This window comes from Gymnoscopelus braueri, assembly GCF_963280865.1.
Source record: "Gymnoscopelus braueri genome assembly, contig: SCAFFOLD_136, whole genome shotgun sequence".
NCBI lineage: Eukaryota > Metazoa > Chordata > Actinopteri > Myctophiformes > Myctophidae > Gymnoscopelus > Gymnoscopelus braueri.
Genome location: NW_027660718.1, coordinates 90,396 through 105,449, shown reverse-complemented (window position 1 = coordinate 105,449; position 15,054 = coordinate 90,396). Strand labels below are relative to the sequence as shown.

The 15,054-nt window shown below is 42.2% G+C and overlaps 1 protein-coding gene across 1 annotated transcript; it reads right to left on the bottom strand.

Moving 5' to 3' along the window:
* Positions 1-6,394: 6,394 nt before the first annotated feature.
* On the bottom strand, positions 6,395-14,755 carry LOC308081275 (E3 ubiquitin-protein ligase pellino homolog 1-like; the record flags this gene model as incomplete). Its single annotated transcript, XM_080457661.1, has 8 exons — positions 6,395-6,756; positions 7,618-7,651; positions 7,888-8,061; positions 9,559-9,750; positions 10,552-10,731; positions 11,571-11,675; positions 13,984-14,104; positions 14,673-14,755. The coding sequence occupies 8 exons, from the start codon at positions 14,753-14,755 to the stop codon at positions 6,395-6,397; spliced, it is 1,251 nt and encodes a 416-aa protein (XP_080313787.1).
* Between the last annotated feature and the right edge of the window lie 299 nt (positions 14,756-15,054).

Genomic DNA, 15,054 nt, shown 5'->3' with positions numbered 1-15,054 from the left:
GAGAAAGAAGAAGTGTGAGATGCTTTTAAAATTAGACCATTATCTTTCACGTTATTTCAAAACATTTTATTTACTATTTACTTTCCTTTATCTAACCTCATTCTCCATTACAGATGTCTTTGCTGCCCAACTACCAGTAAAGGCACATACCCACTGTGACGAGTGCGGGGCAACATTCAACTCAATGGTTAATCTCAAACGTCACCAGATAATTCATACAGGAGAGAAGCCCCACCACTGTGACCAGTGTGGTAAAGGGTTCAGCACGAGCAAAATTCTCAAAAGACACCAAATAATTCATACTGGAGAGAAGCCCTACCACTGTGACCAGTGTGGGGCATCATTCAGCACAAGAGGTACTCTTAAATGTCACCAGAGAATTCATACAGGAGAGAAGCCCTACCACTGTGACCAGTGTGGGACATCATTCAGCTCAAGCGGTGGGCTCAAACAACACCAGAGAATTCATACAGGGGAGAAGCCCTACCACTGTGACCAGTGTGGGACATCATTCAGTATGAGAATTAATCTCCAACGTCACCTGATGATCCATAAAGGGGAGAAGCCCTACAACTGTGACCAGTGTGGAACAGCATTCAGCACAAGAGGTGCTCTCAAACAACACCAGATAATTCATACAAGGGAGAAGCCCTACCACTGTGACCAGTGTGGGACATCATTCAGCAGAAGCAGTGAGCTCACAAGTCACCAGAGAATTCATACAGGACTGAAGCCCTATCACTGTGACCAGTGTGGGAAAATGTTCATCACAAGCAGTCATCTCAAACGTCACCAGATAATTCATACAGGAGAGAAGCCCTACCACTGTGAGCAGTGTGGGAAAAGATTCATATGTAACACTGATCTCAAAATACACCAAAGAAGGCATACAGGAGAGAAGCCCTACCACTGTGACCAGTGTGGGACATCATTCAGCACAAGCGGTGAGCTCAAACAACACCAGAGAATTCATACAGGGGAGAAGCCCTACCACTGTGACCAGTGTGGGACATCATTCAGTATAAGAGGTAATCTCCAACGTCACCAGATGATCCATAAAGGGGAGAAGCCCTACAAGTGTGACCAGTGTGGGAAAAGGTTCACCCAAAGCGATAATCTCAAACAACACCAGTTAATTCATACAAGGGAGAAGCCCTACCACTGTGACATCATTCAGCAGAAGCAGTGAGCTCACAAGTCATCAGAGAATTCATACAGGAGGGAAGCCCCACCACTGTGACCAGTGTGGGAAAAGGTTCATCACAAGCAGTCATCTTAAACGTCACCAGATAATTCATACAGGCCAGAAGCCCTACCACTGCAAGCAGTGTGGGAAAGGGTTCTGTGAAAACAGTGGACTCAAACTTCACCAGAGAACTCATACAGGAGAATAGCCCTACCATTGTGACCAGTGTGAAAAAAGATTCAGAAATAGCAGTCATCTCAAAATGCACCAGGAACCTCCTTTTCTAAAGTTAAAACCTTAATTGGTTGTTGGTGAAATTCCAACTGGCGTAGTCAGTAGTTTATGTTTTTAGTAACCGTTTCAAAAGTCCATTTGGTTACATATATATTATTATTATTTTTATAATGATATCATAATATACAGTTTTTCACAGTTGTTAACACACAAAAAGCACAATTTGCACACACTTCACTTCATGTACTAATTGCTCGACCCAATTTGGCACTATACTTCACACTCCCTTATCTGCATTAGACTCTGACTTTCCTTCTTTACACTCTGATGTCAATTACATTATCACCTTGTTGTCCAAACAATACACACAATGTTCAGTTGTTGCACACCCCAGTGAGCCAGATAGTCGGCTATTAGACCTCAGTCTAAAACGGGGTTATAATTGGTCTAACAGTGAAAGTTTTCAATGGCTATAATATAGCCGGTCTATAAATAGACGCTTTAACCCATTAAGACCTGGAACTGTGTCATTTTTAGATTTGAGCTAAAAAGCATTATTTTACAATTTGGGCTACGCCAGTTTAGGTAAAGGGATACATTCAAGGAGAGTCACAGACACGAGAGGTTTTGCAGTGCAAACATTTACTGGAGGAAATGACGGTACAATAATCACGGGCACCTGGATCTCCAGGTACCTAAGTAACCATGACACCATGTTACCATGACAACCACACACGTACTCAACTGCAGCGCCAACATCCTCAGGCTTTCTGAAGACACCCATCTGCTCCAAAGTGTCAAACTGAGCCTGAAGCTCCTGCAACTGACCCCTGGAATACTGCGGGACCCTGCCCTTACGCTGTGGGGGTTGAACAGGCCCCATATTCACTTTGGCCTGGAAGGGTCCCACAGCACCATTGTATCCTTTGAATTGTGGGTCAAACACAGTGTCAAACTCTCTGTGCAACACACAGAACTTGTCTCTGATGACCGGGGGCATAATGTTGTCTGGATCCAAAGCTACAAGGTCAGAAAAGGGGGCAGATTTGGACACAAGGCCAGACTTCGGAGATTCGACTACTACTGGAACATTTTCACATGATGGGGCAAACGTAGCTCTAACACGGCATACATGGTCATGTCTCTGGATCAACTGCGGTTCCCTGGTGAAGTTAGGGACTCGGATCTTCCCTGCCACGCCGTGCAGTAACACTGGGGCAAGCCATTGGTGTGCGTGTCTTTGATCAACATGCGGCTCAACAGCCAACTCGCCATCCACGTCACAGAGGTCGGCTGGCAGATCAAGCTCGATGTACTTCCCAGGCCACACTGTAGACTTGTCAGGTGCACTGAGTACATGTGCACGCCGCACCACATGTCTATCGCTTTTGTGCTGGGTGCCATAATAATAGGTGTTTTCACCCACACACACCTGATGTTTGGCTGGCCTGATCGACACGTCGTTCTTCACCATGAACGGGATCCCAGCCAAGATGTCTGAATCAAGGTTCGCCACGACAAGGCCTTCAAAGTAGAGGTTGTGCCCGGCCCTTTGAAAGCATGTTCTTATCTCTCCCAATACCTTCAACGGGGACGAGCCGTCTGCCTGATGGGCCAATTGTGTGGTCTTTGTGACGGTGACGCCCAGTCTTGTGGCACATGATGCCTTCATCATATTTCCTGTTGCGCCACTGTCAATAGTGAGTCTTACAGCTCGATGTCCATGAAAGGTGTCAAGATACGGTGATGATGACTTGATGACCACCCGCTGAACAACGCTGGCTGCAGTCATCTCTCCACCAGCGAAGTTGTCTGATTCGTCCTCAGACTCACTCTGCTCCCCTGTAACCTGCCGTGTCCTTGCCATGAACCTTTTGTCCTCAGGGGGCAGAAATGGGCATTTGCTCAAGAAATGTTCATCAGGCCTTCTGGCCTCCTTACACACCAGGGCACACGCTCCTCCTCGGAACATGATTCATCTGTTTTGGCTTGGAAAATCTAGAGCTAGAAAATCTAGAATTAGACCTGGAGAATCCGGAAACAGCTGTGCGCATAGCCCTTGCCTCCTCTGAAGCCTGTAGTTCATTTAATAGGGAATCAAGGGCTTGTGAAATCTCTGGCTTAATGGATGCGAGCGTCCGTGAACGTAGCTCTGTGCCATACCGCTGCTTCACAAGTCTGGGTAGGTCATCATGCAGGAGGCGGAGCCATGTAAGCACAATAAAGTTCTCAAGTGATGGTGACAGCTCCTCATCTTCTGTCACAACTTCTCCCATGTGACTAATCCCAGAGTCTTTGTGCAACATACTGTCCTCCACAAACGCCATTAAGCGGCCCGTGGGACTCACTACCAGAGGTCCTTGGGAGTGTTCCAGTGGGTCCCCAGCAGTTTAACCCTATATAGCTCACAACGCGTTTTGAGCTTGTAGATCTGCTATTTTCAAAAACTTTTGACAAAATGTTAACAACTTGGAACATTTTAACACCAGAAATATTATATGGTGGTCCCTGGGACTGATCTCGTGGTTGGAAATGTACTCATGTACTTGAGTAAAAGTACAAAAATATTGGTATCAAAATAAAGTACCAAAACTAGAAAGTAGGCTAGGCTACTCATTATGCAGAATGTCCCATTTCACAAGTTATCACATGTATGACATGAATACAAATATTTGAAAATAGCAGATCTACAGGATCTGTGAGCTTATAGATCTACTATTTTTGAATGGCCGAAAAGTATAGGGCTGAAGTGGTTAATGTGGTTTTGTGATAATAATCTATATCTACAAAGTAGTAACTGAAGTTTTCAAATAATTGTAGCGGAGTAAAAGTAGGCTTACAATATTTGCCTCTGAGATGTAGTGGAGTAGAAGTAAAAGTAGCTTACTGAAAATTGGAAATATTCCTGTAAAGTAAAAATACCTCAACATTGTACTTAAGTACAGTACTTGAGTAAATGTACTTGGTTACTTAACACCACTGTGTGTTGCTGTCTGTTACAGGCTGAAATAAATATGTTCATTTGCAGCGCAAAAATATGCATTTTTGTTCATTTGTTTGAACCTCATAAAGCTATTTATATTGTCTTTGTTTGCATATTTTATTTGTGGCGGCTGGAGGGTTTGTTATAATAGAAATTTACCTTCCACGCGGTTAATGACGTGATACAGACTTCAACTGGATAGACCAATCGACAGAGGTGTAAAGTACATTTACTCAAGGACCGCCTGCCACTCCAAGCCGCTCCGGTCTGACGGTCTGACACAAATACATCCAGAAGTGCGCAGCACGTCCCCGATCAAGACTTCATTCAAATGTCTCCGTAATCCACACAAGTATGTTTAGAAATTCCTTGTGACTGTTAAGTTATGCCACCAGCCGATACACGATAATACCATTTGAAACGCGTATGACAGATTTTGGCTGAATTAACCACACTCGCTTTGCAACTCGAGCCCCTCTCTCTCGCAGTGGTGTAAAGTAACTAAGTACATTTACTCCAGTACTGTACTTAAGTACAATTTTGAGGTAATTTTACTTTACTGGAGTATTTCCAATTGTCAATACTTTTACTTCTACTCCACTACATCTCAGGGGAAAATATTGTACGTTTACCCTAGTTACTACTTTGACCTTAAACTGAAACTGTGTTTATCAACCTACTAAAAGATGATGTCATATTATTGTAACCCTGTGCTGGCCAGGTGCCTGGTACAGAAAGATATGGTCAGAGAACAGGCTCTTTTCTCTATAATGATGTACCAAGCTCTCTCTCCCTAGCCTGGTAAACCCTCCCTCCGGAAATCTAATTTGTAAATGAGATTTTCCGGAGGGAGGGGCTTTACCAGGCTACTCTCTCCCTCCCCTGAGGGGAGTGACTTTTTACTGACCGTATGTAAACTGTTGCTTTACTCTGTATGTCTCAGAATGCATTCTCTGAATAAACCAATTTATTGAATTCCGTATTCTCTTCTCATATTTGGTTAATATATCATTGAAGCTATCAATCTGTCAATCCTTTCCATGTCCGGGCCGGGTGAGCTTCCCGCGTTGAGTCAAATGAAGCCGCAGGCTTCACTCCTGTATGTCACGGTAACTTTAACTGAGTATTTCAGACTAAAGATTTTGATCAGGGTCCGCGACCAAATACATATTCATTTGGGGGTCCTTGACATGAAAAAGTTTTAAAACCACTGCAATAAGGGACAAATAAAATAATGTTGAACCTTGGGGTATTGAAGTCAAAATCTGCATAAATCTTACACAATCATGAGGTGATTAATCACAATTCTTAGTTATATATAAAAAATATAAATAATGAACAGATGAGCTTTTCAAAGAGAATGAAACAAGTTGAAGTTTATTGTCATAACCATGTACTGTACATCATTAGCAGTCATGACATTCTTGTCCAACTCAACTTGACATAGTAATACAAATATGAGCATAGTGAGTGATTGCATCAAAACAATATTTAATCAATCAATCATGACATTTTCTACAAGTAAGAAGACGTCCAAAACCAAGACTCTCCCACATGAATGAGGAGAATCAGAGCATCTTTATATCATATATGATGGAGTTCATATGACAGAGTTTAAAAAAAAAAAAAGCCAGATAATAAATGTCTTATTGACTCTATGCATGATTTTTTTTCTTCTACATTTTTATCCCACAAATGTTGTAACCCATTATTTCACCCAGTGCCAATGCCTAAGTTGTAATCCTGGGCGCTACTCTCACTCTGCCAGCCTGAACATGCTTCCTTCAATGCATGAGGAGTGAGCAGGCCGCTTCTTATCACCTGACAGGGGGGAGTTTCCCGGGTAGGACGTAGCGTGTGGAAGGAACACGTTATTCCAACCAGTTTCTTTCCCCTCCATCAGGCACCCCGGCTGACCAGGGGGAGGCAGTATAGAGACCAGGATTACTGCATGTTTTGTGAGTGTGGGTGTTCCTCTAAGACACAGGATGCTACTGTACCTCCTCTCTCTGACACACACTCACTGAGGAGTCAGACCCCCACACTTTGAACCCAGCATAGAGAGTATCAGTGAATGTGGACTGGAAGGTGTGCAGGTGAGTCGGTGTGTCAGAGGATACTGTATAGAAGGACACAGTGCCAGCAGGCGAGTCAACATACACTGCTACTCTACCAGAACAAGAGGAGGGACTGACTGGGAGGTCAATGAACTCCGTATTGTGCCACACAATGTGCGGGTCATCACCATTACATGACAGAGACCAGGACTTGTCATTGTATCCCATCTCACTGTCATCACCCTGTCTGTTGATTCCTTTGTATGTGACTGCTATCTCAACCTGTCCACTCCACTCTACCTCCCAGTAACAGCATGCAGTCAGACTCTCTCTACACATCACCTGTAAATAGTCTTTAAATCTGTCAGGGTTATCAGGATACTTCTGATCCTCTCTCACATGTGTCACCTTTCGGTTGTTCTCAGACAGAGAGAGCTCTCTGTGTGCTGTGTCTGGATCCAGTGTGAGTTCACACACATCTGATGAGAGAACAAGACAGTAAAACATCATTCACTAAATATCATTCACTGAGTGACTCACACACACACACACACACACACACACACACACACACACACACACACACACACACACACACACACACACACACACACACACACACACACACACACACACACACACACCCCCCCCCCCCACCCAGAGGGAGAGAGTGTTGTAATCCAGACAGGAATCATCCTCATTATCATCGTCCTCAACCAAAAAGATGTTGTTGTGAGCTTGTAGATCGGCTATTTATTTCCCCTTTTATATAGTTGATCCACACGTTCACAGTACCCGTTTCACTAACACTACTTTAAATATGAAATAAGCTATGCAGCGCCGCCATTTTGCTTTCATGGTCAATATTGGAGGTCATGGTGCTGTATAATAATCACCTCAGCTTGACCCAGCTGAGGTGGTCATATTTAGCAATTAGGGGTTAAGAACCCCACTCATGGACACCTCTACCCGGAATGGAACCCTTGGCCTTCGGACTCACAGGATGCCACACTTCTAATTGAGCTAGAGCTCTGGCCACCCTTCTGATGTCTGTTGATTAGCATAAACTCTTGCCTTCTGTCATGAACCAAGCCCCTGTTTCAATAACACTACTCGGATCACAAACCATTTACAAATAGAGAAATGTGATGTCTCACCTCTTTGTGGATCCTTCAAGATGCCAGCACCATCCTGTTGAACACAGTCATATTATTTCATTTCAACAACATGCAAAGTATGGTATTGTACAGTATGAGCTCTATTGCACAACATTATGTCTATGTCATTATGCGTGTAGGGGCCCGCACCCGGCACATGTGACACTCGTGCTCCTGGCCATCCGCTTCCACCTAGGGGCTTGTCACCATCCTTATAGCTGATGATTAGTAGTTGTTCAAATTATTGCGAGAACATATAAACAAATTTACCATTGGGGCTTTGTAAACAAAACAGGTCCGCCTGGCGTAAAGCTCCTGGGGCTGGACCTCCAGGTGGTCGATTGTGGGCATGAGCGCCAGGCCCTTGGGCGTGCGCCAAAGGAGGGTCACACCACACAGGTCGATCAGCGAGCCGTCCACCAGTTCCTGAGACTCACTCTCCACCTGGACGGAGAACATAAGATTTGGTTGATGTTTTTGTAGACGAGAATGCATCGTCGCTGCCTGGCAGAAACCCATTTCTCATTTTTTCAGCTATTTAATAATTAATAATTATAATTCTTTTGATGAATCAGTGCTATTGAACACCCTTCATGTCTCAACCCTAACCCATTTCCTGAAATGTTTTCATTTTGTTGTTAACTGGTTTCTGCCCGACAGCAGAGATATATGATGAACATATATTTGTTCATAATTTGTCAAAAGGATCAAACTAAACAGAAGAAGCTTGAGAGCTTATTTCCATATCGTGGTACTTTGAGTGCTTGTGCAAATGTGTTTGGGGGAGGGCAAATACATACATAGAAATAAAAATACATAAATCAATCAATAATATATACATTCATACAATTTCTACGATACAACTAAAATGGCAAAACCCAACATGGGCTACATGGGTTACAACTCAATAAATTCATGGTTAGGCCTAGCTGATAATGACCCCATGAACCCCAGCATTCATATTGGATTTGGTGTAGAGGGAAAAAGGGAGGGGAGAAAGTATAGACCCGTGGAGGAATTCAATATAGGATATAAATTAAATCAACATGCAAATATAAAATGTACCTACAGAGAATGTAATAAGGGTCTCTTGGACCCCCTGACCTAACCCCCTGACCCCCACACAAACAGAAATATGAAATATATGCAAAATATTTACACTACTCTACACCAAAAAGATTATTTTCATGCCAATAAATCTGTTGAAATGTCCCTTTCCGATGTCTTCTAAAGTGTCGTGCACATTATAATAATGATTATAATTATTATTATTATAATTGTAATTATTATTATAATTATAATTATAATTATTACCCTTATCATCATTAATGTTAATATTAATGAGTTAAAAACATCCATCTCTATCGTACAAAACCAGCAGGAATACCAGTCACATTACACACAATTACACACAATTACACACGTTACACACATGTGACAGGCTCTGATCAAATGTGACGCGATTAAGAAAAGCGTTTATATATCTATATATATAATAATATACAAAGGGAGACATGCAGGTGCACTAAATCGTCGTTTGTGTGACTCTCTGATTTCCGTAGCATATTTTACACTTTGATTTCACACAAAATGTGCACTGCCAACTATTATCTAGATTTATTTAGTTTTGATCATGTGTCTGTGCATGTGTACTGTTTGTTGTGAACATGTACTGTATGTATCCTCCTATAATTCGACAAAGCTCTGTGCAGTGAGCCCAAAATCTGTTCTGCCCGGTTCTCCTCAGTGGCTGAAGCAACTGATCTGAATTTGCACACAGCCATTCACCATTACCACGTGCACGGAACAGCGAAGCCCGTTTTTCGCTTGCCCCAAATTTCAGCTGTTTATTAGCATTTTTTCTGTTCGCTGGCTCCTGGGTTGCCAATTCATGTGCGCATATTCCCCCACGGGTATGGTTTAGTACTGTATAATCCTCACCATCTTCCCCTGTTGCTGAGCCGAGGAGGGCTCCCGGGGGATGAAGACGTTGCCGCACACCGAGATCTCCCTCCACAGGCCGGGCTTCATGGAGCCCTGAGTGAAGCCATGGAGCGGGTGCCTCACCAGCACGCCGTTGGTGGTCAGTCCGTCCATCTGTCCATCGGGCGTCTTCCATTTAACTGCCTTCTCCTGCAGGGGGAGGAAGGTGGTGAAAGAATCCAATTTTCTTTTTACTTAAAGGAGAATTTTGGACTAAGATTTTCTTTCTCTTCTTTTCTATGATGTTATGATATCTTAGGATGAATGGTACAGTAGAAATTTTTCATAACTCCATCCTGGGTCCGCCACAGCTTAAAACGTGCGCGGATAGGCCTTGCGTTAGATCACATATATATATATTTTTTTAGATCTGACGTTCATAGTGACAGAACACAATGCAACAAAAAAACAAACAAAAAAAAACCTAAATCTCGCTAGACGAGAATGAAATCTCGAGATTTCAATCTCGTCTAGCGAGACTTCTGTTTTTTTTTTTTTTTTTTTTTGACTGTTCTGTCACTATGAACGTCAGATCTAAAAAAAAATATTTGATCTAACGCAAGGCCTATCCGCGCACGTTTTAAGCTGTGGCGGACCCAGGATGGAGTTATGAAAAATTTCTACTGTACCATTCATCCTAAGATATCATAACATCATAGAAAAGGAAAGAAAAACTTAGTCCAAAATTCTCCTTTAAGTAAAAGCAGCAATATACTCAATACAAGTACAATACTGTATACAAGTTACAAAATACTATGTTACAAGTAAAAGTCCAGTATTTAAAACGTTTTCAAAAGTAGCAAATCTAAAAGCTCACAACACATCGCATTGCAACGCGCTGTGATTGCCTATTTCCCAGGTATTAATTTTGAATGCATATGTTCATAATGGATTCATCACACACAGACACAATTGTGTATGAGACATTTCATCTGACATTTCATAACCTACACCCAGGAAGATGTTCTTGGAGTAGTCGAAGCCGCCGGCGTTGATGCGCGCGGCATAGGGCGGGCTCCTCTGGCAGATGATGCGGCAGGCGAAGCGCGAGATGGTGTCCTGAACCGACTGGCCGTCGGGCACTGTTTCCGTCACCACAAAGTCAATGGGACTCTGCGTGAAACGCCCGATCTGTTATAGACAAACACACAAGGGGTTGCACATTATTTGCTTGTTTACATACACAGTATTAACCACTTTCACCCTAGTGTCCCTATTTTGGGCGTGTCATTATAGTTAAAGGGATAGTTCACCCAAAAATAACTTTGTTTCTATCGATTAGTCACCCCATGGATTGAATTCATGGATGTTTTTTGTTTTTTTTTGGTCGCATTCCTAAGACCAATAATTTGATGACCAGCGGACCGGTAGGCAGTGGTGTCCCCTACTGGAACCGCTGCCGGTTATCAAATTATTGGCTTAGGAATGCGACCAAAATTAAAAAATATCCATGAGTTCAAGTCTCCATGGGGTGACTAATCGATGGGGAAAAACTATCCCTTTAATCATTATAGGATATAGCTGAATGGGTAGAGAGGCCACCTGGGAAACAAAGGTGCCAGGTTTGATTCCTGGCAAGACACTTAACCCCCCTTATATCCTCCAATCAGGAGAGAAGAGCATTCATCAGCAGTTCCAATTATGTCTGCTAATTTTCTGGTGAAAATATATGTTGTTTTTACTAAAGAGTTAGAGAGTCAGGGTTCTTACTGAACAAACACTCTATAACTATCAGAATATATCATGCATGTTCACAGCAGAGCATGTTAATTTGAATGATCAATCAATCGATTGTGTTCCACCTTGAATCAGTGGATATATTTATTGTTATATTTATTGGTTATATTATCGATACAATCTTAGTGGCAATTATTTGGGGGCCCACTTGCAATATCCTCACAGCCAACAGGTTGTGAATCGCTGGTTTATATAGTGCAAAACATAATGTATGCATAATGGATCCTACAGACCTGAAACATGTCCGTATTGCTGTCAGGAGTGTACTCCATCACGACCATGGAGGCTTGGGAGAGTTTGAAGCATATGCTGTGCAGGTTCATGGTGCTGATGGAAGCCTATGGAACACAGAGAAGTTCACTGTTAGAAACATCCACTTCTGGACAAAGGACTCAACCTCAGTGCTTGAGTCAGAGCATAGATTCTCCTCAAATATTACTCAACTACAAGCAGGCTAAGTTGTTCTGTCAAATTTGTACTTGAGTTAAAGTAATGGAACACTTGCTTTTAAAAATTGCTTAAGTATAAAAAAAAAATGAAAAGAAGAACATTGCAATTTAGACTTTTTCCAAACAATTGAAATGTTTTCCATAAATTAAAAAGTCAATATAATAGTGAAAATAGCAGATGTACAAGCTCACAAGTGTGAGCTTGTAGATCAGCTATTTTCAATATATGAAATAGGGCTCTGGTTAATTTATCGTAGGAGTGGAGTGGAGATAAAAGTACAATATTTGTCTTGCAGTGGAGTCAAGTATACTCAAATACAAATAAATACTTGAGTAAGGTACAGGGACAGAAACAAAATACTTAAGTACAGTACTACTCTTGTCAATGTACTTCGGTACTGCTGTCACTGGAGAAACCACATGGTATTTTTGAATGTCACGTGGTACTTTAGCACTTTCCCAGGAGTCCTTGAGGGGGTTCCAGGAATTCCAAATGAACCCTTATGACTCTGAGGGCCATATTGTGTGCGTCATATTTCCAGGTCTTAGGTGGAAATCAAGTAATAACGCCACCATCTTATGCGCAATCGTGCATCGTCGCACTGAACTCAAACACTTAAAGGAGCTAGTTCACCCAAAAAAAATCTATCAATTACACAACCATGAAGCATTGAATTCATGGAAATCTTTTTGATTTTGTCGCATTCCTAAAGACCTCTACACACTGCCCGACATTTGAAATGGTCGGCGAGTGAACAGATCGTTAAGCATTTCACATTGCACGAGTTTCTCTCTTGAAATCGGGCTAAATATATTGTTGGGATTCTCGCACGATTGATTGGTCGGCGACAGGGGTTCACTGATTCCAAGATATTTCGCCATGACGTGATCCCGACCCAATACATACATTTGTTTTTATTCCAAACGTCTCACGAAAACGTGAAAGGCTCCCGTGATATATGCGCGAGACAGGACGCTAATGATTGACATTAAATCATTCTCAATTTCTCTGTATTTCTCTCTCTCTCTCTCTCTCCCTCTCTGAAACGAACGTTTCAAAAGTCAACCAGTGTTGCCGTGTCTGCTTATTATAAGCGAGTTGCTTGTAAAAAATATTGGTGGTTGCGTTTCTTTTTAGCTTATTTCCAAAGTGTAGTTGCTTATTTGGCTTTATTTCTTAATGTTGCTTTTTTTCTTTGAAAATAGTTGCGACACGTTGTGAGCTTGTAGATCGGCTATTTTATTTGTATATAGGTTTAAAGTGCTCATGCAGCCTTGTTTTCATAGACCTGGTTGCTTATTTCTCGCGCAAAACCTGGCAATACTGTTCAGAGATACACACACACACACACACACACACACACACACACACACACACACACACACACACACACACACACACACACACACACACACACACACACACACACAGCTCTCTCTCTCTCTCTGTCTGCAAGCCCCTATTCCTCTATCGTTGAGCAGGCTCGCTCACTCTATCAATTGCTCTGATTGGGTGTAGCACGGCTCTCATCGGATCCGACAAGCCCAAATATCCAACATGGTAGAAAAGTAAAAATTATCGGGAACCGCTCGCCGAGCGCAATTTATCGGGGTGTTTCTTCTCGGAGTACCTTACACACTGCGCGATCAACACCTCGCCGAGGAACGCCCGATCTGAACTGAGATCGGTGGTTTTCTCGGCGATCACCAAAAAATATCCCCGAGAGCCAAATCGGGTCAAATATCGTACAGTGTGTAGAGGCTATAAGCCAATAATTTGATGACCCTTTGAGTCTCCTACCAGAGAGACAACCGGTCATCAAATTATTGGCTTAGGAATGTGACAAAAACAAACAAATCTCCATGAATTCAATGTTTCATAATTGATAGAAAATAAGCAACTTTTTGGGTGAACTACTCCTTTAAGACTTAAGACTCGACAGCATAGTTAAGGCCTGGGGGAGTGTTAATCATGTAAGATCTACTAGCTTGAATGAGCTTGTGAGGCGTTTAATGACCAATAATTATTGTCCTATAACATGGTGTATGATTCTGAAGTAGCCATTTCGCATCTTGATACTAAATACGTATAGTTTTGATGCCAATACCTTTGAACTTTGACTCAAGTTAGAAAGTATGGTTTTGTTACTTTTACTAAAGTCCCAAATCTGAGTACTTCTTCCACCACTGATTGTACCTTATCTGCCTGTGGATTGCGTACAGTGCTTGGTTTCACACCGTTGGCCTTGGGTCTCTGGCACAAAGCAAAGTGGCTTTGCGTCTTGTCCTCGTCCCCGTTGGGCAGGAGGCCATTGTACCTGTGAAGACAAAATGAAACCGTGGTGGGAGCGCTGTGGTTAATAAAGCAAGCTTGTGACACGTTTAGTTTCGGTTCAGATCTTTGGAACGTTCAAAATGTATACAAAATCTTTTGAAAGTAGCCGATTTACAAGCTCATAATTCACACTCAAACTACAATATCGTCACTGTCGGGTGCAAACCTGACATGTCTGAAACACTATTTTCTCAGTAAAACATATCTATAGTTATTATGAAGTCATAAGCACTTGTCAGTAACCAACAGACAAACTTAACCACTTTCAAACATCTTACAAAATAGCTAAAACAGCCGATCAACAAGTTCACAATGCGTCACATTGTGACACCCTGTGAGCTTGTAGATTGGCTATTTTCTTTACTTTTGTGTGACACTTTTGTATGATAACGTAGTAGGGCATTAATGTACAAAAAATAATAAAAATGAAACATGGAAGGTTTCTGCCCGACAGTAATGCATGGAAGTAAGGAGGAGGCCCAATCCCTTTCCAATATGGTTGCTGTGCATAGAGCCTATTCAATGAATATCAACAAATGAATGTTTCATACCCCAGGACACTGAGCTCCCCATATTTGACTGGGACTTTGATAGGGGCCGGTGAGGAGGAGATCTTTTCTTGGTCCTGCGACATCGGTGCTTCCTTCAGTGGGAGGGCGGTGCAGGGCTCTCCGATAGCGAAACACTCCTCTGTCACCTGTTTCAAAGTCTAGTGGTTGTTGCTGTCCTTTTACGCCCCACTTAGCCTGCAGACATCACAAGAAAAACACATGTTAGGTTTCATTCTCCCTTTAACCACTTAAGCCCTCTACTTCAATGTACGGCAAAAATAAGCGATCTTCACGCCCACAACGTTTCAAAACCTGTCTAAATATTTTTAAACATTTTGGAATTTTTTGAAGATAATGAAAATGTTTGAAAATGTCCCTCTAC